Source organism: Salvia hispanica, chromosome 2, assembly GCF_029641045.1.
Source record: "Salvia hispanica isolate PSC_SH4W2 chromosome 2, Shi_PSC_v1, whole genome shotgun sequence".
Classification (NCBI taxonomy): Eukaryota; Viridiplantae; Streptophyta; class Magnoliopsida; order Lamiales; family Lamiaceae; genus Salvia; species Salvia hispanica.
This window is the reverse complement of record NC_142693.1, coordinates 59,497,606-59,522,205: the sequence shown is the minus strand read 5'-3', so window position 1 is coordinate 59,522,205 and position 24,600 is coordinate 59,497,606. Positions and strand designations below refer to the sequence as shown.

General features: G+C 36.5%; 5 protein-coding genes, 1 long non-coding RNA gene and 1 other non-coding gene across 8 annotated transcripts; 1 reads left to right on the top strand and 6 right to left on the bottom strand.

Moving 5' to 3' along the window:
- Window positions 1-1,794: 1,794 nt before the first annotated feature.
- Window positions 1,795-1,913, bottom strand: LOC125202918 (U5 spliceosomal RNA). Its single transcript, XR_007173248.2, has one exon. It is a non-coding gene; the product is annotated as a U5 spliceosomal RNA (small nuclear RNA).
- Window positions 1,914-4,201: 2,288 nt separating this feature from the next.
- On the bottom strand, window positions 4,202-4,674 carry LOC125202030 (uncharacterized). Its single transcript, XR_007173021.2, has 2 exons — window positions 4,536-4,674; window positions 4,202-4,452 (listed from the first exon to the last, which is right to left on the bottom strand). It is a non-coding gene; the product is annotated as an uncharacterized LOC125202030 (long non-coding RNA).
- Window positions 4,450-6,554, top strand: LOC125202029 (uncharacterized). The gene is made up of 2 exons (XM_048100341.2): window positions 4,450-5,628; window positions 6,269-6,554. The coding sequence occupies exons 1-2, from the start codon at window positions 4,473-4,475 to the stop codon at window positions 6,304-6,306; spliced, it is 1,194 nt and encodes a 397-aa protein (XP_047956298.2). The 5' UTR covers window positions 4,450-4,472; the 3' UTR covers window positions 6,307-6,554.
- A 4,393-nt stretch (window positions 6,555-10,947) lies between these two features.
- LOC125213481 (B3 domain-containing protein Os04g0386900-like) lies at window positions 10,948-12,054 on the bottom strand. Its single transcript, XM_048114091.2, has 3 exons — window positions 11,952-12,054; window positions 11,592-11,711; window positions 10,948-11,502 (listed from the first exon to the last, which is right to left on the bottom strand). Exons 1-3 carry the CDS (start codon window positions 11,979-11,981, stop codon window positions 11,185-11,187), a joined length of 468 nt encoding a protein of 155 aa, XP_047970048.1. The 5' UTR covers window positions 11,982-12,054; the 3' UTR covers window positions 10,948-11,184.
- A 1,144-nt stretch (window positions 12,055-13,198) lies between these two features.
- On the bottom strand, window positions 13,199-14,160 carry LOC125207751 (B3 domain-containing protein Os04g0386900-like). Its single transcript, XM_048107231.1, has 3 exons — window positions 14,118-14,160; window positions 13,809-13,928; window positions 13,199-13,706 (listed from the first exon to the last, which is right to left on the bottom strand). Exons 1-3 carry the CDS (start codon window positions 14,145-14,147, stop codon window positions 13,389-13,391), a joined length of 468 nt encoding a protein of 155 aa, XP_047963188.1. The 5' UTR covers window positions 14,148-14,160; the 3' UTR covers window positions 13,199-13,388.
- Window positions 14,161-16,455: 2,295 nt separating this feature from the next.
- Window positions 16,456-17,717, bottom strand: LOC125202632 (B3 domain-containing protein Os04g0386900-like). Of its 2 annotated transcripts, none has more exons than XM_048101078.2 (3): window positions 17,440-17,717; window positions 17,050-17,157; window positions 16,456-16,951 (listed from the first exon to the last, which is right to left on the bottom strand). In XM_048101078.2, exons 1-3 carry the CDS (start codon window positions 17,464-17,466, stop codon window positions 16,634-16,636), a joined length of 453 nt encoding a protein of 150 aa, XP_047957035.2. In that variant the 5' UTR covers window positions 17,467-17,717; the 3' UTR covers window positions 16,456-16,633. The 2 variants fall into 2 exon arrangements, with proteins under 2 accessions (XP_047957035.2, XP_047957033.2); XM_048101076.2 differs by having other exon boundaries at window positions 17,032-17,157; window positions 17,440-17,697.
- Window positions 17,718-21,170: 3,453 nt separating this feature from the next.
- On the bottom strand, window positions 21,171-22,873 carry LOC125201477 (Nucleotide/sugar transporter family protein). Its single transcript, XM_048099612.2, has one exon. It carries the CDS (start codon window positions 22,579-22,581, stop codon window positions 21,352-21,354), a length of 1,230 nt encoding a protein of 409 aa, XP_047955569.1. The 5' UTR covers window positions 22,582-22,873; the 3' UTR covers window positions 21,171-21,351.
- Window positions 22,874-24,600: the final 1,727 nt, after the last annotated feature.

Below are 24,600 nucleotides of genomic sequence, written 5' to 3'. Positions count from 1 at the left end.
ATTAAAATTAATAGTATATGAAAATATGACTTAAATTTTTTCACTAACTTTTTTAACAGTTTTTCAAACCTAAACAAGAGTTAACGTAAGATAGATAAAATAATAAATCACGAATGGAGGGAATGATTTTTTAGTAATATACATATGAAAAAATACACGTAGACAGAATATTAAAATTTCAATTAATTAAATCAAAATTGTCTTACAATAACGTTGTAAATGATAATAAATATACTTACTTTGAGACAAACTTCAAAATATCCAACCTAAACACATCATACTCTAATCCTAGCATTACAAACTCTAACCCAAACATAATAAACTTAAATCACAAAATTCTAACATTCAATCCACCATATTTCTTTTATATTTTCATGCTTAATATATATAGTATAGTAAATAGTATTAAAATTTGTTAAAAAATTGAACTGAAAAGATGAAAAAAAAAAGAGTTAAAAGTTGAAAAGTCAAATACACACGCACTCTTTGAAAATTGTACTACTACATTTTTAAATTTTATTACATATTGTGGAGTACTATTTATTTCTTGGGAGTTGGGTCTTCTTCTTCCCCAAGGCCAAAACCATGGCAGCTTATTTCTTCATTTATCTCTGTATATTTTTCAAGCTGAAATTCATTCCAGCCCCTTCCATCATTCAATCTCGAATAATTTAGTCTTTAATAGCACTGATTTAGGAAGGGCTGGAGATTGTATATTGAAATTTTTAAAAAATTTAACAATAGAAAATAAGAAAAAAAAATTTGTTGGCATTTGCTGAAGCCCCTCCCCAGCTCTGCGTGTGTCTGCCACTGATAAAAGGTCCACTCTGGAATCTATCTTTATATCACACCCTTCTGATTTATTCTTAAAAAAACAGTTTTCTATAACACTACTATACACTATTATTTTTTTTAATAAAACAATATTAGCAGAAAAGCTTTAAAATCTATTGATATTTCAAATAAATGATGGGGAACAAAATTTGATATTTATAAGAATTCGCATAAGATTAATGAGTAGCGAAATTTTATTATAAATTATTATTTATGAGCATCTAGATATACAGAATGTTATATAATCCTACTAAATCTCTCACATAAGTATTGTTGAGACTTGAGAGCCTCTTTGCAAGAAGACACCCCTCCAAACGACCTAATTAACAAGAAATAGAGTGTACTCCCTCCGTCCGCGAATAGGAGTCTCATTTTTCCATTTTGGTCCGTCCGTGAATAGAAATCTCGGTTCATAAAACCACAAATGGTAGAGGCCTCACATTCCACCAACTCATTCCACTCACATAACATTGAAAACTAATATATACAAGTGAGACTCATAATCCACTAACTTTCTTCCACCCATTTTTTTAATGTTTATTAAAATCCGTGCAAAAAACGAATGGGACTCTTATTGGCGAACGAAGGGAGTATATTTTAACACTGGTGTGGGCTGTGTGGTGACAATAGTATTTTCTGATTCGATTCTAAATGAAAATTAAGCTCACTTTAGATGGCCTGCAGGGTTGGCTGCCTCCATGCCATAAGTTATAACAAAAATTCGAAATTCACATATCAATTCACATCAGTCCATTTCTGAAGTTGGGCCCTTATTAGAGTTTGAGGGTTCAGCCCATTCGCAAAATCATGTCTGAAAAGTGGAACGTAATTGTATGTCACCAATGGGGACAAATACACGACAAAGTACAAATATAATTTTTATATAATTGTATTATTGGGTGTCTTCTTTCAAGAAAACACGCTCCTAACTATATTTTCAAAACTTAACTCAACTGTCGGGGCTTTCTTAAAGAGAAAACCCCTCCAAAAAATGGCGTATGCTACTTATAAGCGACAAGCACACGGTATTCTTTAGTAAAAGGCGAAAGAATAGTTCGCTATGTGCTCAACGCGCAGCTGCGTTATTCACAGGTAAAAATTGGGCTCTTATTTTATAGTGGCAGTTTGGTATTGTGTGTCTCTAGCTGTCGATGTGGGATACTTATCTCATTCGAATTCCAAAAACTGGGCACCTTCTCTGCCCTCCTTTCATCGCCTCTCAAAGTTGGAAAGTGATGAAGAAAAGGTTAGGGAAAATTAGTTGAGGATGTAAATTCAGTCAAGGATTCTTAATTGATTAGGCCATGCTTGGTATGCTGGAATGGAATGGGGAAATGGAATGACATTCCTACCTCCGTTCCATTCCTTTGCTTGGTATTTTATTTCCTTAGGAATCACCATTCCACTTGGAATCACCATTCCATTCCCCATGGAATAGCCATTCCTTCAATTTAGCTAAGGAATGGCCATTTCATTTCATTTTACATTTTTCTTATTTTAAATTTTAATAAAATTATATAAATATTATTTTATATTATATTTGAATTTAATATCATCTCAATTGTATGATAAAATTAAAATTTTAAAATTTTTAATTATTAAAAAAATCACACACGTAGCAACACACTCACACACACAGCAAAAAAAACACACGCACACACATAGCAACACACTCACACAGCAAAAAAAGCCATACGCACATACACACACAGCAACACAAACTCACACACACTGACACACAACAACACACACACCCAACAAAAAACACACACACACAAACACATGCACACACACAGCAGCACAAACTCTCAAACACTGACACACAACAACACACACATACACACACACAAAGCAACACACATAATTTCATTCCATTTGTATTCCTTTCATTTACCAAGCACAAGAATGGAATGAGGATTCCATTGCATTCCACCCTCATTCCATTCCAACCTCCATTGCATTCCACCCTCATTCCATTCCATCGTACCAAGCATGGCCTTAGTCTTTATTTCAAAAATTGGGGAAAACGAGCCTTGCTGATTGCATGATTAATTTGTTCTTCTTTGAGCTTTTACATGATGAACTCCCTAGCTATTGTCCACATTGTTTCTATTTTCATTCATTTTTGGCGGTTTACTAAGAGCATCCGCAACACGCGTTTACTAGTGATGAATTTTAATAGTGTAGTACTATAAAATAACAAAAACATGATTATTTTGGAAGGACGGATCAAGTAATATTTTTAAGGATATCAAATAGTGCTCTAACCTGTTGAGATAGTGATAGTTATAAACAACTGAGATTTCTTAAAAAAAAAAAAAAACAACGTCTGAAATTTTTGAGGTGTTATGAATGGTTAACAATCATAAGTTCATAACTACCACGCAATTCTCTGGTAGTATTTCCTTTCTATATACTCAATTCGTGAGAAAGAAACATGTAAATATTGCATTTCATAAAAGTAGACTTGTTTGTGAACATTATACTTACTATTTTTTACAGCAAAACTAGTGAAGTAAGAAAGAGATAGATTAAAAACGTGATTAGAGTGTAATTGTCGGAGAATTTAATAAGATAGGGACTAAGTTTTGAAAAAAGGCTTAAAATAGAAAAAACAAGATTACTTTTTATGAACGGATATATTATTTACGAATTTTCTTGTGGAATTATGAATTATATTACGAACTAATTGTCATTGTGGGTTATACCATGAATAAACCTGAATTTTATGTCATTTGATTTAGGAATCGTCCATATGATAAACCTGAATTGCATGTATATTTTTTTGGGTTACGCTTTTTTATCGATTATCATAAGTATACTTTTGTCTCCTATTAATTGATTGTTTAATTAATTTGTCAAGTTTTGATATAAAAGTGCATAAAAAAAGGCTAAGAATGAAAACACATCTACTAAATTGGAACCGAAACTAGAAGCGATACACGGAATCCCGAGTTTTGAGGAATTGTCCATTTACACGGAATCCCGAGTTTTGAGGAATTGTCCATCTAATTGATTACTAATTTTTTATATTACAAATTTGTACTCCATTAATTACCTCTTTGTAGTTGTGAATGAGACACAGTAAAGATTTTCATTACATTAATGTGGTTTTGTAAATCCTAGTTTGATTAGAATACAACAATGTTGGAACCATAACTGGGATCAAGGTCACGGGATTTGCACGATCAATATTTGTTAAAGGTTCCTCTGACCCTGAAGTTCGATTGAGAAAGTACATGACCGAGAATGAGAAGAGACGGTCATCGCCTTGAGCTTCTCGACCACAAGTGAAAATTGAATCGAGGTGCGTCCACGATATTTGTGTCAAATATACCATACTCCCAACTTACCAAATAAGGAGACATAATTAAAGGAGGAAATATGTAATTGATAGGTAATTGATAGGGAGCATATTTGCCTAAGAATTAGAATGATTGTATGTCGTAATTACAGTGTAACAACTCCTATATTAAGGGGGATGGATCATTCTAATGAATACACAACACAATACATTGTCTCCTACATCTTCTTTCAATATGGTATCACGAGCAGGTTCGGGCTCAGAAAAATTTCATCACCGCCCGTAATATACCTCTCCCAACCTTCTTTTCAATCCTACAGCAAACACAAGCAATATGTCAGATTCTGAAACAGAAAACATGTCAGAAACAACCAACAACAAAAACACCGATTCCCACCCAAACCCTTCACCCTTCCCTGCGGAACTCGCCGCACAATTTGCGGAGTTCCTGCGGCTGAGCATGAGTTCGATCCCCAACAAAACTCCAGAAAAGACTCATCACCCCGAATCGTTGGGTGATATCACAGTCAGAGCGAAACTGGATGGGGATAATTACCCACTTTGGGCCGATCTCATGGACCGGGCAATTGGGGGGAGGGGACTGACATCTCACATCAATGGAGTTTCTGTCCCTCCATCCCGAAACGACCCAACATATCAACAATGGCAGCAACGAGACCACTGCGTCTTTACTTGGATTATCAACAACATGGCGGCGGATCTTGTGAATGAGGTTTCACAATATGCAACGGCCAAGGATCTTTGGGACGGGCTGGCCATCACCTACGGCAGCGGCGCAGACCCCGTTCAAGTATACGACCTGTACCGACAGACAAACACACTCAAACAAGATGAAATGTCCCTCGAGAGACTGTGGAATAAGTTCCAATCTCTGTGGATCTCGATAGATCGCAGAGAGATAATACCAATGACAAAGGAAAGGTTACGACTTTATCAATTCGTCACCGCACTGGATGACAAGTATGAATCTGTCAAAAAGGAAATCATCCGGCTTGACCCATTACCATCGGCGCGCGAGGCATACGCACGCGTCAGACGAGAATCAGTCAACAACCAAATCCAGGGCATAGGCTCCTCACAAAATCCAGCCGGCCTCGCCTCTGGCCTCGCAGCCACTGCTCGAAACCGCTCAACCACTGGACAGCAGGCGACTCAACGCCCATGGCAGAAACGACCGGACGAAGATCGAAGCCGACTTACCTGTACCCATTGTGGTGGTAAAAAGCACACCAAAGATGGTTGTTTCCTACTAATCGGATTTCCCGATTGGTGGGACGAAATGAAGCGAAACAGAGCAACAAGAGCTGCCGCGAATCGAGGAGGAAAGGTCGCCACTGTGGTCGGAGACCGGGCTACCGACGCCGGGGGCACGGCGGGCAGCGCCGGTGCGACGCACTGCGGAACAGGAAACGAACATCGCGGCAGTGAGGAGGTTGTGTGCTCCACGGCTAGGGCTATGTCAATGTCAGGTATGATTTTGGGGATAAAACCCCCAACTCATGAGAAGTTATCATTTGACCCCAATAGTTGTGACAAATATCTTTTCGAACCCCACCATTTAACTCCCTTACAAAGCAGCCCCACAGAAACAAACAAATTACATCAGATACCCCATCCAGGAAATATCTCCCAAACCCACCCCACAAAACACCAAAAATTACAAAGACCCCCTCCAAGCCCCAACTTATTGCCAAAAAAAGTCCCAACTCTACATAAATCCGAAAACACATTACAAAATACCCCAAAACTTGATTTTACACCAAATATCAGCTGCAACAATTCATTCCAGGCCCTAGCAAATTCCTCCGTGACTACTTCCATAAACAAAGATAAAAATTGGATTTTTGACTGTGGCGCGACAGACACACGATGTCTTTTGAGGCATTTGATTTCACTGACATATCTGATTCTCGTAAAAGTTTTGTTCGCACAGCAAATGGGCATACAATACCTATTGCAGGAGCCGGCACTATCACACTGTCGCCCACTTTGAGACTTTCGAACTGTCTCTATGTCCCTTCTCTGGCAAATAAATTGGTCTCGGTCAGTCATATTACCAGAGAACTCCATTGTAAACTACTAATGCAGTCCAATTTCTGTGAATTACAGGATATCAAGACAGGGATGATGATTGGGCGTGGCACTGAAAAACAAGGGCTTTATTATGTAGACAGGATGGCCTACCACGGTACTGCGCTGACTCACGGACCGACTTCATCACAAGCCTGGATTTGGCATCGCCGGTTAGGACATCCGTCTATAGGATATTTACGTCTTCTGTTTCCTAAACTTACTAGCAATCTTTCCCATTTGAATTGTGAAACTTGTTTTTTGGCCAAGAGCCACAGACACACGTTTAAATTTAGTAATACCCGTGAGAAGGTTCCTTTTTCCATTGTTCACTCTGATGTTTGGGGTCCTGCCCCTGTGGTGGGTGGTCTAGGGTTTAAATATTTCGTTCTCTTTATTGATGATTGCACGCGTATGACTTGGGTTTACTTTCTACGGTCAAAATCTTAGGTCTTTGACAAATTCTGTATGTTTTATACTCTAGTGCATAATCAATATGGAAAAACAATTAAAATCCTTAGGTCAGACAATGGGGGTGAATTTGTTAATGCCAATATGCAAAACTTTTTTTCTGAACGAGGGATAATCCATCAAACAACCTGTCCACACACCAGAACAAAATGGGGTAGCTGAACGAAAGAATAGGACTCTACTCGAAATGACTAGAGCCCTTGTGATTGAATCTAGGGTCCCCAAAAATTTCTGGCTCGGAGCTTTAGCCACTTCAGTCAACCTCATCAACAGATTACCTACCCGCATCCTAAATCTCAAAAAACCCATCGATGTTATGTCATCTATGCACCAAATACCACCACCTCTTAACCTTGAATCGCGGATCTTTGGTTGTTCTGTTTATGTCCATATCCCAAAACATAACCGATCCAAGCTTGCTCCCCGCTCTGTTAAGTGTGTTTTCTTGGGGTACGGAACAAATCAAAAAGGATATCGCTGCTATGATCCAAAAGCCAAAAGCCTGTACACCACAATGAATTGTGATTTCGTTGAGAGTGAGTATTTCTTTACCCAACCTCGCGGTCAGGGGGAGGAGAGTGATAATATTCCACTTAGTGGCCCGCTCAGTTGTTCCCTACCTCAAACCGTAAATCTCCATAGCTTGCCAAATACAGACCCTGTGACTGAAGTTGGTCCACCAGACGAAGTGAACTGCAGTACCAACGGGCCGTCTACAGAGTCTCATACACAGCCTGAGGAGTTGAGTGACATTCCTACACCATCTTCCCCGCCTGCGATTCCTATGGTAAGCGATATTGTTGATATTGATGATCTGAGACAGGAAACTGCTACAAACAGTGAACCAGTGGAAATAAGTGGAAGCGACATGGGAGGATTTATACTTCCCCTACGAAGAAACAGGGGGATACCTCCCAAGAGATACTCCCCAGAGTGGAAAGGAAGGAAAACCCAATATTCCATTGTCAATTCTGCACAAGGCTACCTAACAGAAATGACAGAGGCATTTGAGGCAGCTCTATATGAAGACGAGGAGATTCCGTGTTCATGGATAGAGGCAATGAAGCATAAACACTGGCGGGAGGCAATGAAGAAGGAAATGGATGCACTTATCAGAAATGGCACTTGGGAAGAATGCAATTTGCCAGAAGGAAAGAAACCAGTAGGATGCCGATGGATATTCACCATCAAGAGACGAGCTGACGGATCGATTGAGAGATACAAGGCCAGACTGGTGGCAAAAGGGTACACGCAGACGTATGGAGTAGACTACGAAGAGACTTTCTTCCCAGTAGCAAAAATGAGCACAGTCAGAACACTGCTGGCAGTTGCTGCAAGTAAAGATTGGCCTCTACACCAGTTTGATGTGACCAACGCATTTCTGCATGGTGAACTGAAAAAAAATGAAGAAGTATACATGGAGATGCCACCTGGATACTCAGGGGGGAGAAAGGTGTGCAGACTTAAGAAAACATTGTATGGACTAAAACAGTCACCAAGAGTATGGTTTGGCAGATTCTCACAAGCAATGCAGAAGTATGGGTACATCCAAAGCCATTCAGATCATACCCTTTTCTTGAAGAAGCGAGGGGAGAAAATGACTTGTCTGCTAATTTATGTGGACGACATGATCATTTCGGGGGACGATGAAGAGGAAATCAGTAATCTCCGAGCAAACTTATTTCAGGAGTTTGAGATGAAAGATCTTGGGCCCCTCAAATATTTTCTAGGAAAAGAAGTGCTTCGGTCAAAGAAAGGGATATTTTTACGACAGAAGAAGTATGTGCTTGATCTACTGGCAGAAGTTGGACTGTTGGACTGTAAATCAGCAGACATTCCAATGATGGTGAACCATGGATTGAAATTTGAAGACGGCGCTAAGTTAGCAAACCGAGAAGAATATCAACGGTTGGTAGGCAAACTCATTTATCTGTCTCACACAAGACCTGACATTTCATATGCGGTTGGAGTGGTAAGCCAATTCATGCATCGTCCTCAACAAAATCACTTAGATGCTGCATTGAGGATCGTACGCTATCTCAAGGGAACCACGGGATATGGAGTGCTACTTAGGAAGAGTGAAGATCTCGAGATAGATGGATACACTGATGCTGATTGGGCTAGTAATCCTACAGATCGGAATTCCACTGGGGGATACTTCACGTTTGTAGGAGGAAACCTGGTTACTTGGAAAAGCAAGAAGCAGAAAGTAGTAGCTTTATCCAGTGCAGAGGCAGAGTTCCGAGGAATCAAGAGTGGTCTAACGGAGATAATGTGGCTTAGGAGATTACTTACTGAGATTGGATTTCCACCGATGAGGAAAAGTCAGCTTTTCTGCGACAACAAAGCAGCGATCAGCATTTCAGAAAATCCAGTCCAACATGATAGGACTAAACATGTGGAGGTTGACCGCCATTTTATCAAGGAAAAAATCGATGGGGGAGTCATAGAGCTCCCATTCGTCCGATCAGAAGAACAACTAGCAGACATTCTCACGAAGGCAGTGAATCCCAAAACCTTCATTGAGGTACTAGGCAAGTTGAGTATCGGGGATGCCGTTGCTCAACTTGAGGGGGAGTGTCAAATATACCATACTCTCAACTTACCAAATAAGGAGACATAATTAAAGGAGGAAATATGTAATTGATAGTAATTGATAGGGAGCATATTTGCCTAAGAATTAGAATGATTGTATGCCGTAATTACAGTGTAACAACTCCTATATTAAGGGGGATGGATCATTCTAATGAATACACAACACAATACATTGTCTCCTACATCTTCTTTCAATAATTTGGAGATTGCAAAAAGCATTGTGAGAATAAAACACCATCGACACAACGTCCACTACAACAAAATACCTGTTAAGGACATTTTTTCGTGTAATTAAGGATGCTAATTTGTAAATATGAACAAAGTGTGATAAATAAATAGTATTATTTTCGGCAATTATTATTTTTTATATGATTTATATTATATAATTATATTTTAATTATTTAATAAATTTCTAATTACTATTATGAATGATTATAAAATATAATTATAATTATGATAATTTTAATCATAGTTATTTATTATAATGAAATTAAGTATGATTTATAATATTAAATTATTTTTAAAACATTGTAATTATTAATAATAAAAAAAAACTATACTACTCCCTCCGTCCCGCTTTAGCAGTCCCATTGACTTTTCTGCACTCGTTTTGTAAAAATAATAATAAATAGTAAAAGTGGAGAAATAATAAAGTAAAAAAGAGAATAATGTAGATAAGACTCTTCTCTACATTATTCTCTTTTTTACTTTATTATTTTTCCACTTTTACTATTTATTATCATTTTTACAAAACGAGTGCAGAAATGTCAATGGGACTGCTAAAGCGGGACGGAGGGAGTATATTGTATTAAATATGTAAGAATCCAAAAACTGGGAAAAATAATACCTGAGAAAAGTTAGGATTCAGAATCCTGGAAAGTTGTACTAACTTTCCTTTTTCTCGGATTCTGATTACTTTTCCAGTTTGATTAAAAACCGAAACAAACACAGGAATTTAAAATTTAAGGAATCAGATTACTTTCTCAGACAGAATCTTGGCAACCAAACATGACCACTGTATTACGTATGCATGTATTTGGCTAATAAAATGAAAATCCTTAGATAATGACTTTCTTGACCGTAATTCTGGACTCATACACAACTTTTTTTTTGTCATTTTAGTAGTAGCATTAAATAAAAAAAAATCAATTTGGCATTCAGGCATGATAAATGATAAAATTTCAATCCATCAACCAACAATGAACATATAAAGGATGATGAACAATTGAACATGATGTTAGCATGCATATTAAGTCCACATATTAAATTTGGGAAAAATGATTTTGTGGGACATTGACACCCCTCACGAAGTTCATGGGAGTCTTTTACAACCTCCGTCCACCAAAATTCGTCCCACTTTGACTCTGCACAAATTTTAAGAAATGTAATGGAAAGTGAGTTGAAAAAGTTAGTGGATTATGAATCCTACTTTTATATATTAGTTTTATAATAAAATGTGAGTAGGAATAAATTAGTGGAATATGAGGTCCACTACCAAAAATGGTAAAAGTGAAATGGAACAAATTTTGGGGGACGAATGGATATAAAAAAATGGGACTAATTTTGGTGGACGGAGGTAGTAACTTTTAATTTTGTGGAAAGACTAATTTATTCCCATTTTAAAGTACCATCATAAAAATGAAATAGTATCATAAAATCGCCACATGCCATTCAGCCATTATCATGGGATAAAAATTTAAATAACCATATAAAGCTGGCCAAGAAATCTGATGGACTAATTTGCATTATAGAATGATGAAGCATGCAAATTCAATCCAGCTTCAAAATTAACCTAATTAACAGAGTAGAAAACATAGATAAGCTAGACTGCTAGAGTCCAGAGAGAAATGTTTAATTAGTTAGCTTCTTGATGGTGAAAATAGTGAGAGTTAAATCTCTATAGCTGTCTCTGGTGTCTTGCCATGGGATTGAATCTTGGACACCAGTGCCGGCGGCAGATCCATGGTGTTCCTGAGGATGACGACGCCGAGCCTCAGAATCTGAGTGCTCGACTCCATCACCTCAAAGATGCAAGCATCTCCCTCTGCCAGATTGTTATCATCCACAAAGGTTTTCCAACCACCATAATCGAACCTCGGCTTCTTCTTGTCTCCAACGTACATCGTCTCCCACTGTTTGTCACCATGCCTCAGGACCAAAGGCACCGTTACACTCGGAAGCTTGGGAAGAATATGTTTTGGCATTAGCTGCGCCACCAAAATCAAGGAATCGTTGATTGATACTCAAAAAATGCACCATTTTGGAGGTTGTAATGAAAAAACAAGAGAAGATGTACCAGACAGTGAGGGCGTGTGATATGTGACTTTGACAGAATAACATCAAAGAAATCCTTATTCCCTGAGAGGCAACTCCCAACTCCATCACCACCTTCATTTCCTTCATTCACTTGACATACCTAAACAACCAACTCAAATTCAACCATCAATGAAGTAACACCAAAAATTTAACAAAACACTACAAGTACTAATTTCCTTTGTTAACTAGTTTTATTCTAGCAAAAAAAAAATCATGTTCAGTGGCTTGAAAAGGAAAATGAAAAGGGAGAGAGTGGCAAAAACATGAGATCAATCAACCAAACCAAAAATATTAAGTATGTACAACTTTTGTAAAAAAGAAATTGGATAGAACTAGTTACCTCCTTGTTGTGTACAGTAGGGATAGACATCTTGTGCTGAGATAATGTGATAACAAGAAAGAAAGAAAGAAATACTACTCCACTATGTAATTGTAAATTGGAGACCCGTGTTGGAACTAGTGGTGGCCCACATTTCTCCATCACTTGACTGCAACATCCATATTTTTGAAATGGATACACTTACACATTTCCTATTTCTGAATTTATATTCAAATTAACATGTGAAAATAGAAATTTCACATTTTTCTACTATAGTCTTTCTTCACATGGGTGACTAAACACTCTTTTGTCTTAATCGGTGTCCTATTGTTGTGATGGAGAGAAGAACCTATGATTACTTTTTCAGAAAATTTCCAGACCAATGAAATTTTACCAATAAATTAATTAATTTAGGTGAATGACATGGCTTATAAAATGGAGTACTAAACTTCATCTTCTCTTTTCATCCTAGGAATAATAGCTCATTTAATTTGCACGGATTATAACAACATTACTAGTTGGAAATGTGGTTTGATTAATTTGCACAGATTATATTACACAGAAAATGTGCGATTATTTAGTAAACTAGAGATGTTTTTAAGGTTAAAAAATGAAAGAGAATTTGGATTATATTCTAATGGAAAATCTTATATTTCTCAACCAAAAAATTAATATTTATCGAGTACCAAAGTGCTCGGTAAAACAAGATATACCGAGCACCTAAGGTGCTTGGTATTTATTCCCCCTAAAGGCTTGCGTGTACTTTCCCTAGCACAACACTTCCATTATGTGAGCATTATTTTGCTCGTGTCACTAGTGAAAGCTTGATGGAAATAGTTCCGAGCACCTAATTATGCTCGAAATATTCCACAATTACAAGCACTTATATGTTTCGTGCTCCTTCAAAAGTTTATAGTTTTAAGAGACAGAGAGAGTATTAAATAAAAAATTAAAAAAAGGCAAAGAACTCCATAAAACTTCCAAACATGAACAAAGTGTGATAAATAAATGTTATCCTCAAGGAATGAATTCAATTACCAAATCACCAATTATTCTAGTAGTATGACTTTTTACAGTTCAGTGCAGAATGTACTGGGCCATCTATACATATATAGACATCATAATTGATTTATGTAGGAATATTGTATGTAGTTGATAAAATTAATATCCTTAAATGTGGAGTGTGGACATTCACAGCTTAGATGAACGATACACTACTTTTGTTTTATTAGTACCAGAAAATAATCACGTGGCATTCAGCCATAATGTAGGATAAAAATTTCAATCCATTGACTACAATCCACTGACCAAGAAACCATATGGACTGCATTAAAGGACAATGAACATGATGAAGCATGCAAATTAAATCCAAATTAACCTAATTAACATAGTAGAGAAGAGTAGAAAACATAAACAAGCTACAGTCTAGACTTAAATATGCAAAGCATAATAGTGAAGTTAAAGCTCTATGGCTGTCTCTGGTGTCTTTCCCTTGGATTGAATCTTGGACAGCAGTGCCGGCGGCAGATCCATGGTGTTCCTGATGATGATGACGTCGAGCCTGAGGATCTGAGGGCTCGACTCCATCACCTCGAAGATGCAAGCATCTCCCTCTGCCAGATTGTTATCAGTCGCAAACTTTTTCCAACCAGCGCAAGCGAACCTCGGCCTGCTGTCGTTTCCATGATACATCATCTGCCACTGCTTGTCACCATGCCTCAGAGCCAAAGGCACCTTTGCACTAGGAAGTTTGGGAAGAATATGTGTCGGTGGACGCTGTTGCCACCAAAATCAAGGAAATGCACCATTTATTACACACACAACACACTAAAAATTCAAAGGTTGTAATGAAAAAACAAGAGAGAATTGAAGAAGTACCAGATAATGAGGAACGGTGGTGATATGTGACTTTGACAGAATAACATCAAAGAAATCCTTGTTCCCGGAGAGACAACACCAAGCTCCAACTCCATCACCACCTTCATTTCCTTCACACACCTAGACAAACATCTTATAAAATTCAATCATCTAGGAATTAACAGCAAAAATTTAACAAGACTGGCTTGAACAAGATATTTAGCCTAAAACATGAGATCCATCACCTCAAACCTAATATTTTGAGTAGAATTTTTGTAAAAAAAAGAGAGAGAAATTGGATAGTAAATTTTGAGGCAGTGTTGGTGTTACCTCCGTATCCTTTGTAGAGGCTTTCGACATCTTGTGCTGTGATAGTGTGATGTGCTACTCTCAATGGAGACCAAGGAGTGCTATATATAAAGAAAGAAAGAAAGGTGTAATGGACTAATGCATAGGTTTATCCGGTGTGTAATAGTAGAGTTCAACTCATGTGATCTCACACAATTTTCTAACCAATATTGACACATCTTTTCCAATCCATATTGGATTTGGATTGGACGTCAATTTTCATATTTATAGACAGATGCACACATTCACACCTTTCTTCTATTAGACTTTATTTTTTAGAGAGGGAAGCATTTTATTTTTTTATACAGTTTGTTTTTTATATTAAATGGTGTAAAAGTAAGGTAGTATAGAAAATAAAATAGTGAGAGTGGAACGTTTTTATTGCAGAACGTGATTTTTGTATAGTTTGTTTTATTATATTAAATGGTGAAAAGCTAAAATACTATAGAAAATAAAATAAAGAGTGGTATTTTCGAATGTGTTATTCCCTCTGTCCTATTAGAATATGTACTCTTTCCCTTTTAGTCCGTCCTACAAGAATATGCAATTTCTAATTTTGGAATTTTTTTCTTTCTATTAAGGTGGATATGATTCTTCACTAACAATAATTTATTCTTTTTCTTTCTACTTCTCTCTAACTTTACCAATTGTGCATTAAAACTCATGCCCAACCAAAATTGCATATTCTTGTGAAACAGAGGGAGTACATTCTTGTCATTTCGAATGGAATGAAATGAGTACTAAATAGACTATTGAATTATACTCTTATGGAAAGTGCTATACTCTTTCCATTTCTTAAAAATAGAGACTTAAAGATGACATGAGTTTTAATATAAAATGACGAAAACTGATTATTTTGGAAGGGCGTATCAAGGAGTACTATATTTTAAGGATATAAAATACTCCCTCTATCCACGAATAGGAGTCCCGTTTTTGCATTTTGGTCTGTCCCCAATTAGGAATATCAGTTCATTATTACTATAAATGGTAAAAAAATCTCACACTTCACTAACTCACTGCACTCACAAGTGAGACTCACATTCACTAACTTTCTTCCATCCATTTTTCTTAACATTTCTTAAAACTCGTGCCGAAAAAAAAATCAAACTCATATTTGCGGATATAGGGAGTAGTGCTCTAGCCTTTTAGGTGTTTCGAGTTGTTATCAATCATAACTACCACACAGTTCTCTCTTATTTCCTCTCTGTATACTCAATTCGTGAGAAAGAGTCACGTGACTATTTCATTCGGTTCATAAAAAAAAATAGGCTTGTTTAGTGAAGCCGGAAAGAGATATAGATAAAAAGTGATTAAAATATTGTTATTGAAAAATGAGACACATCTTATGGAGGAAGAGAACTTACTATGAATATGATAGGGACTAGTTTTCTGAAAGGCTCAAAATAAAATTAAAAAAATAAGATTATTTTTATAGATGGATATAGTATTCCGAATTTTCTTGTGAAATTATGAACTTTATATCACTCAAAGATTTATGTCATTTGATTTAGGGATCGTCCATATGATAAACCTGAATTTTATGTACTGAACACCCCTAATTGATTAATTTATATCACAAATTAATTTGTATTAATTATTCCATTACCTCTGTAGTTGTGAATGAGACATAGGAGTAGTAAATTATTGATCCACACAGCGTCGATTTTTTTTTTCTGTCGTTGGAGACGACGTTTTCTAGAATTAGTTCAACAAGTGCGATAAAATATATGTGATGTGATATGCACGATCACGTTAGTCATCGATCAATACTCCCTCCGTCCCCCATTAAGAGTCACATTTTTCCATTTCAATCCGTCTCCAATTAAGAGTCACACTTCATTTTTACCATAAATAGTAAGTAGGTCCCACATTCCACTAACTCAACTCACTCACATTTTATTATAAAACCAATATAAAAAGATGGGTCTCACATTCCACTAACTTTTTCAACCAACTTTTCTTTACATTTCTTAAAATTCGTGCCCGGTCAAAGAGTGACTCCAAATAGGGGACGGACGGAGTATTTGTTAAAGGTTGGATGGAGAAACGAGTGAAACTGCAAGGGCTCCAACAAATATTGGACAAAATGGTGGACAAAACCAACAACAAAGATTTGGTGTTTTAACTCATAAAAAGAGGTCTTTCAGAGTTTGATGAAACGATCACATTGGATAAATATGATAAAATTGATTTTGTGGGAAATTAGCACCCCTCGAAAAATTTTATGATTTTTTTATACCAACTTTAAATTCATGAAAAAACTCATAATTTGAATAGGTATATAAGATACTACTGCATGTTATTCTTAAGGCTTGAAGTATAATACCCAAATAACCAAGTATTCAAGCATGAGTTTCACTACAAATTACCAATTCTGCTACAGGCACATTAAATCCACCTTCCACAAGGCACATTACATATTAACGTAATTAAGCAGAGTAGAAAACATAGAGTCTACAGAGACAGAAATGTAAAGCATAATGGTGAAAATAGTGAAGTCAAAGCTCTATAGCTGTCTCCGGTGTCTTTCCCTGGGAGTGAATCTTGGACAGCAGTGCCGGCGGCAGATCCATAGTGTTCCTGATGATGACGACGTCGAGCCTCAGAATCTGAGGGCTCGACTCCATCACTTCAAAGATGCAAGCATCTCCCTCTTTCAGATTGTTATCATTCACGAATCTTTTCCAACCAGCACACTCAAACCTCGGCCTCTTGTCGTTTCCAAGATACATCATCTGCCACTGCTTGTCACCATGCCTCAGAACCAAAGGCACCTTTGCACTAGGAAGTTTGGGAAGAATATGTGCCGGTGGACGCTGTTGCCACCAAAATCAAGGAATCATTTATACTAAGAATTCAGAGGTTGTAATGAAAAACAAGAGAAATGAATATGTACCAGATAATGATGACCTACGGTAACATGTGTCTTTGCCAGAATAACATCAAAGAAATCCTTATCCCCTGAGAGACACCACCCAACACCAACCCCAACACCATCACCACCTTCATTTCCTTCACACACCTATGAATTAACAGCAACAATTGAACAAGACTACAAGTACCATATTTTTGTACTACAAAATATTCCAATTTCCATTTTTATTTTCATCTCTCTGTTTATGCTATTATTATGTGGATACAGGGTTGAACAAGATCTTTATCCCTTGTCGCATTTGCGACAGAATATTGGGCCAAATATAATGAAAAAAAGGAGAGAAGCGGCAAAAACATGTGAACCATTCATTCATCATAATTTTTGTAAAAAAGAAATTGAATTGTAATTTTCAGGCAATGTTAGTGTTACCTCCTTATCCTTTGTAGAGGAAGACATCTTGATCTTGTGATGTGTTTCTCTTACTGGAAACCAAGAAGAGAGAGAGAGAGAGAAATGTTTATTGGACAATTCTCATTGTAGTGAGTATGTATTGTATAGGCAGTGAACAACTCGGCTCGGGTGAGGCCATCATGCCGAGTTGGAACAGGATATCTTTTCGTATCCACAGTGGATAAGGGATTGTACATGATCTGGTCAATTGACCTACCTCTATTACAAGTTACAACACAAGAAAGGAAAGAATCAATTGAAGATCAATTTCTAGAGTCAAAAGATATCTGAAAATATCATGAATAGAATAAGTTATGCAGAGCAACAGTACTTATATATCACCCGGGCCCCCTATTCTATAGGAAAAGTATTCAATTCAATACGTACAACACAGAATACCGTTCATCATTTCTCTCTCTCTTTAGTACTGACTAATACTATATCATTCTCAACTATTTCAACATTAAATCGGTTGTTGTGCTTAGGTACGTAGTAATTTTCAATGTTTTCTTGTTTTTCTCCCTAATTTTATTTTTGAATATAAATATATGAACTTTGAATTTTTATAATTTTTCCCGATAAGCAATTCCGAATTACAGTTGATGTGAAGTACACTTGTCAATTACTATCTACATGGCGAAAGATGACAAATCCATATACGAATTTCCTATGATTTTCCTACTAAACTTACATATTTCTAACTTAAATACATGAACTACAAAATCTGATTTTCCTCTTAATGAACAATTTCAATCAAAATAAAATTATTTTGTGATTTAATCTAAATTTATCATTTTCTAAATTATACTCCCTTTGTCCCATTAAAAATGAAACGTTTTCATTTTGGGTTGTCCCATTAAAAATGAAACGTTTCCTAAAATGGAAACAACACCCTCTCTACTTTTCTCTCTCTCACACTTTACTCCCTCTTCATTAACTCACAAAACACCACTGCATAAAATCTTGTGCCGGAAACCAAATGTTTCATATTTATTGGGACGAAGTGAGTATTTTTTTTATTGTTGTGGACCATAAATCTTTTTTAAATTATCTTGAAATGTGTAATGTCTTGAAAAAATAACAAAATTTAAGAGATATAGGAAATTGAGATATTAGTGAGTTTTGTCTTTCAAATTGCATTGGATTAGAATTTTTTTTTTGATATAGAAGAAAAATGTTCGAACTAACAGGGTAGTGTGCTAAAGTTCAGCACAACAAAAAAAAACAAAGCTCTGCAGAAAAAACAAAACACAATCGCAAGCGTTAAAGCCAACACATCTCACAAACTCCCAAAAACTCATGAGATCGGGGGCACCCCGACACACCAAAAGCACAAGGGGATGAGAGGAATATAAGCAAAACACCCAAGCGGCAGCAGAGCCAAAAATGTCAGCAACAAAGAAAACCCCTAGTCTTGCACATCCTCATGAAAAGAAGAACATACCCGTGAGGACACGCTCGCCCATCTCAACCCCAACTAAGAATATTTTGTAAAAGAATTCGACACCGATTGAGGATCCAAATTCACTCCTCTTCTTCCCTTAATGATCTTCGAGTCTTGCCATTCTCTAATATCTTTCAAATTTTCCACCATTTGTCTGGGTGAAAAGGGAAAGTTTGGACTCCACCCGCGTACCCAAGTGCCAAGACGCCACACCAACCTTTTTTCCTCAAACTCCCAATTTGGTTTGAATCCTTGGAAAGTGATTTTATTTTTGTGATTATTGTTTTCATCTTTATATACGCTTTATTTTTGTGATTTAACATTATTATGTGTAGTTTTTTTTTATTTAAATGATGTGTTCTTATAGAAATTAATGAACTACTGTTATTTTTAAAAAAAATCTTTCCCTTTATATTTTAATGTATAAATTTATCCTCGTACCTGAATTTTAAAAGTTTGGGTGTTAAATAATTTTAGAAAAATTTATCACTAGGGAGAAAATAAGAAAATTCTAAAAGTTTGGGGGAGGTTGATAAAATCTCAAAGTTTGGTGGAAATTTTTGAAATTGTTACCTTTTTCTATTCAGATTTCAGAAAATATCGTTTGACAACTCGTTGTTTTTTGCCATATTGGCCCATCTGGTAAACAAGTCAACTTTCAATTTATAGAAAAAATAATTATTTATTGTAATTTTTAAATTGTTGACAGGATGATTACATTTCATAAATATTGTAGTGTTACAAAAATTATAATCCCTGGAACACTTTGACCCGACATGGGTTTTAAGAAATCTAATAGAAAGTAAGTTGAATACGTTGGTGGGATGTGGGTCCTACTTTTAAAGTGTTATTAGTTTCGTAATAAAATATGAGTAAGAATGAGTTAGTTGAATATGAGGTCCACTACCAGAAATGGTAAAAGTGAAATGAGACAAATTATGTGGAACGGTCTGAAATAGAATACTGAGTCAAATTATCTGAGACGGGGGGAGTATTGACTCTACTCATGAAACTTAAATTTGGTATTGAATGACACAACTTCTAATGCAAAATTAGTAAAATAAGAGATGAATAAAGATAAAAGTGACTGATATATTGCTAGTAAAGATAAATTCACTTCATTAAGGATAAAAATTTACCACTTTTTGTAAACACAGATAGTATGAAATTGGTGATTCATAAACTAAATAATGAATAAAAAAGTGATGAAATAATGGGGTTGCTAATACGAGTCCACCTTCGTATATGAAATTGGTGATTCATAAACTAAATAATGAATAAAAAAGTGATGAAATAATGGGGTTGCTAATACGAGTACACCTTCGTCCACGAGAATGGTGGAACAATTGGAGGAGGAAGACGCCTCAACCGAGGCAGAAGAGCAGGAAGCAGACCAAGAGTCACAAGTATTTGAGACCACCGGGGAAGAGGAGCCGGCAGCAGCTGAGATCAAGACCAACACACGATTGCGACGACAAGGAAAGCGTCCGGAGAAGTATGGGGATTTTGTGCCATATTGACTGTGCTCAAGGCATTGTTATTTTATTATTTTTATTGTTATTTACTTTCAAAGATACTAGTATTTTTTAGCCATTTATTTAAAATATTTGAGTCGAGCCCATTAAGCACCTTTTCGGATTTTCTTGATGATTCTTACCCAGATTGCAAAAGAGAGTCGAATCATCTAGGGTCCTTAGATTATAAAAAGGGAGTTGTGTTATGAATTGATATATCAAGAAATAATATATTTTTCCTATTTTCTCGCCTATTTTATTTTCTGTAAACCCTAGTTTTGGATTTGACCCCGGGGCAAGCCCGTGACGTCCACAATCTCTACCGCCGTCGACTTCTCGTCGCAGTCGGAACCTTGTTAAAGGAGTGCACTCTTAACAGTTGCACTGCTATGCCAATATGATAATCAGTATCTTTGATCTAACATACCCTCCTAAACATACAAGCTTACTGTTTTGATAGTATTTGTAATAGTATCACTTTCTCCACAAAATAGAGGCAAACATAAAAACCTAACACTACACGCAGCAGATAAAGATCTGGACTTGAAGAATGATGGCATCACAATTCACATCCTCTACTTCCACTCATCATACTAATTCCATAAGAGCTTCAACCGAAGAAAACTAAAAAGATTGTTCAAGGAGTCACTAATCTAAAGAGGCATCCATCTATAATTTTCAAGTGAGTCTAAGCTCTGCCACATCCAAGAAATCTCAACCCACAAGGAACTGATAAAAATAAAAGACAGTCATAATCTGGAAAGCTTTAACTCGACCATCATCCCAAACCATTCACCATTTCACCAAAAACAATTAGAATTAATGTCAAAAGCTTTATTTAGTCCAAAATTCCTAGCAAGCAAGAATAAAGACAGTCCAACTTCTGAACCAACATGAAATGTAGTAACAAGTAAATCACCTCCTCATGCAATTCTACTCCTTCTTCTCAGCTCCTTCGACCTTTGGCTTCTTCGCTGTCGCCTGCGAATACAAGAACGTCCCGAAAATGGCAATGGCAGATCCGAGAGCATTCAGAGGCCGGACCGGATTCCTGAACACCAAGACACTAGCTATGATCACCACAACTCTCTTCATTGTGTTGCCAACAGAGAAGGTGAGGGGGCTAATGTCATCGAGGGCCTCATACGAGGACTGGTTGTAGAGGTGATAGAATATTCCAGATACCAACACCCAAAGGTAAAAGGTTGATGGATTAACGCTTGCAACGGCCTTATGATACCCGGCAACCCATTGGGAGCCTTCCACAAACACGGCCACCGGAAACAGATAAAACAGAGAGAGTATTGTGATCCAACCATACAAATTCAACCCATTCACCTCCTTGAAACGATGCAAGCTCTTCTTAGAGTAAACATTACGAAGCACAAACCCTACATTGCTAATCATAGCACCCCACAGCCCCCCAAAATTGAAGGAAACCTCAGTCACAGCAGCTAATGAGCAACCAAACACGATAGGGAGGATCGAGAGCCACACTTTCAACGGGTACGAATCACCAATCAACGACGAAAAGATAACGGTGAAAACAGGCTCAGCAGATTTAATGACATGAGTGAATGACACAGCAACTTTCGAGAATGAAACACAAGCTGAAATGTGGCCTACAGTGTGGAAAAGTGCAGGCCCAAGAAGAGCAATAATGAAAGATTTATCTATTTTGGGGCATGGCTGAAGCTTAGAGGACCAGAGCATTAACATCCAAACAGAGCCGCAAAATAGCTGAAACGATGCGAGAAGCCATGGATATGGGAAGATATTCAAAACCTTCTTGTTGTAAATATTGAAAACAATGTTTTGAAAATACCACAGCCCGAAGACAATCGCTAGCTTCTTGTTCATCCCGGACTTCGGGGCTTCGATTTCTCCATCCGGGCTCGATTCTTGCGGGGCTCCGGATGCTGCTGCCCCAGCCTTCTGAGATGGGAATCTTGAAAACTTTCCCAAAGGGAGCACCGGAAACCTCCCAAAATCCGATCTTGATTCCGGGATCCGGCAAATGGGGGCGGCGGGAGAGAATCCATTAACCTGATTTCTGACTGATTGAGCTCTGTTTCGATCCAGAAGGGAACCGTTAATGCGGTGTCTGTTGCTGGGTTTTGAGAGAATGACATTTGAGGGCGGAAGAAGGTTTAAAGATAGCATTTTTACTGCAGATTTTTCGACAAATGGAGTTGGTGAGAAACTGGGGAGTATAGGTTGAAGAGTAGAAAAACTTGAATATGAAGGAGGAGGGGCGCAGCGCAGCGCACCTACCCCCAATATTAAAGAAGAAGGGTTTAGGTTCGGCGCATATGCTGTAGGGAAAAATAATTAAATTTTCTTTTCTATATTCACAGGATGGATCTTGATTTGATTCGATTAAACTTTAAATGAATCGTACGTGTCTAAACCGAAATAGTGAAGAAGAGCGCTTGTGGGCGGTACATCCGTCGCCGCCGTAACGGACAATTGGGGGATGTTGTTTGTGCGAATGCAACAGTCTTTGTACTCATCTCTATTTCAATATACTCCCTCGCAATAATAGATGATATACATCATAAATGACACGAGATTTCAGAAGATGTTGTTTTATGTATTAAGTGGAAAAAAAATATATTTATATTAATATAAAAGATAATTTTTTCTAAAAAAAAATGTAATATTTTTTATGGGATAAATTAAAAAAGAAAGTGTGACATTTTTTATGTAATGGAGAGAGTATAAAATAGAGAAAGTGTATTTTTCATATCATAAAATAGACAAAAAAGAGAATTTGTGTTGAGTGTCTTTTTCATTAAAAAAAAGAGAGGAAAGAAGACTTTAATCATTAATAAAGCAAGGTGATAAAACAATGATTCCAATAGTAAAGAAAAAATAATAAGTTATGTTAGTGTGTTTGTCATGCAATAAGTAACATTTTAAATAGTGACACTTTGAGTCCGATGCTTTAAAAAGTACTCCCTCTAAATTACTCCATTATTTTTGACAAAACATAAATATATTCTTTTTTCTATTCTCTCCTCATTTTTCTCTCCTATATTATTTTAAAATTTTTCTCTCTCACTTTATTCTTTTTAACTTTTAACTTTAAGAAACACAAACATCTCAACTAACTTTAAGCATCTCAACTAACTTGGAAAAAAGGAAGTACTCATTTTAAGTAGAGAGATAATGCAGCGAATGAGATGCATTAAACCCAACACGTAAATAATAGAGTGAACTACATGAATTTTAAGTTTGTATATTTTGTGGTCTATGGAAAAAGAATATTAAGGGAAGCTTTTGGACTGTGCTTTTACATTTTTTTAAAAACTTTTTTGGGATTAAAATGCCCCTTAAGGCTTAATCTATGAAGGACATTTTGTATGTTTGTACATTTTCATATTTCAAATAAATTACATACCCAGATTTATACCAAATATCATATTTATACTTAATACTACTATAACTTTGGCTTTCAATATAAAGTTGGTGCTCATAGTCCAGATTAAGCATTCAGGTCAAGAATGTGAGTCAGAGAGTGGCCCCACATCGAGTAAACCATCTAACCATGTGTGAACTACGAAATCTGAGAGTATTACATGATTGGATGATCTTAGTGTCACCTATTTTACTCGACATGGTAAAACACTGGCTGAGACAAAGAGGTTTATATACACCGAGTATTTTTTAGTGCCTATGCACATGCACCCTGTCTAGTAGTGACCGACAAATCTTAACTTTTCAATTAAGTCGTACATTATGTATCAGGTGTTATCCACTTAGTATAAATACATTATAATGTATTCTCTCTCCAATCAAATGTTGATGAAAGTTTAAACACTATTAATTCAACTTTCATTGTGATTGCATTTAATTGAGCTTTCAATAGTTGTAAATGCATGCCTTCTAACTTGAGTGTTGCTAGACAGGTGAGCCAATTTAGATAGATTGTTTGGTGAAAGTTTTCACTAGGTTGCCTTCATTTCCATTTTCCATTAAGGAGATCCAAAAGTTCCAAGTGAGATTACTAACTCAAACACCCTCATTCATCTTTCCTTTCTATACATAGTTTATGTATATCTCTTTATCTTTGTTGGAGCTAAAGACAACTCTTGAGTAAGTCAAATCCATCTATCCCAAGTTCACATCATAAGTATAAAATTATTCCTCGTGTGAGTGTAGTTATAAGTTCTTTATGTA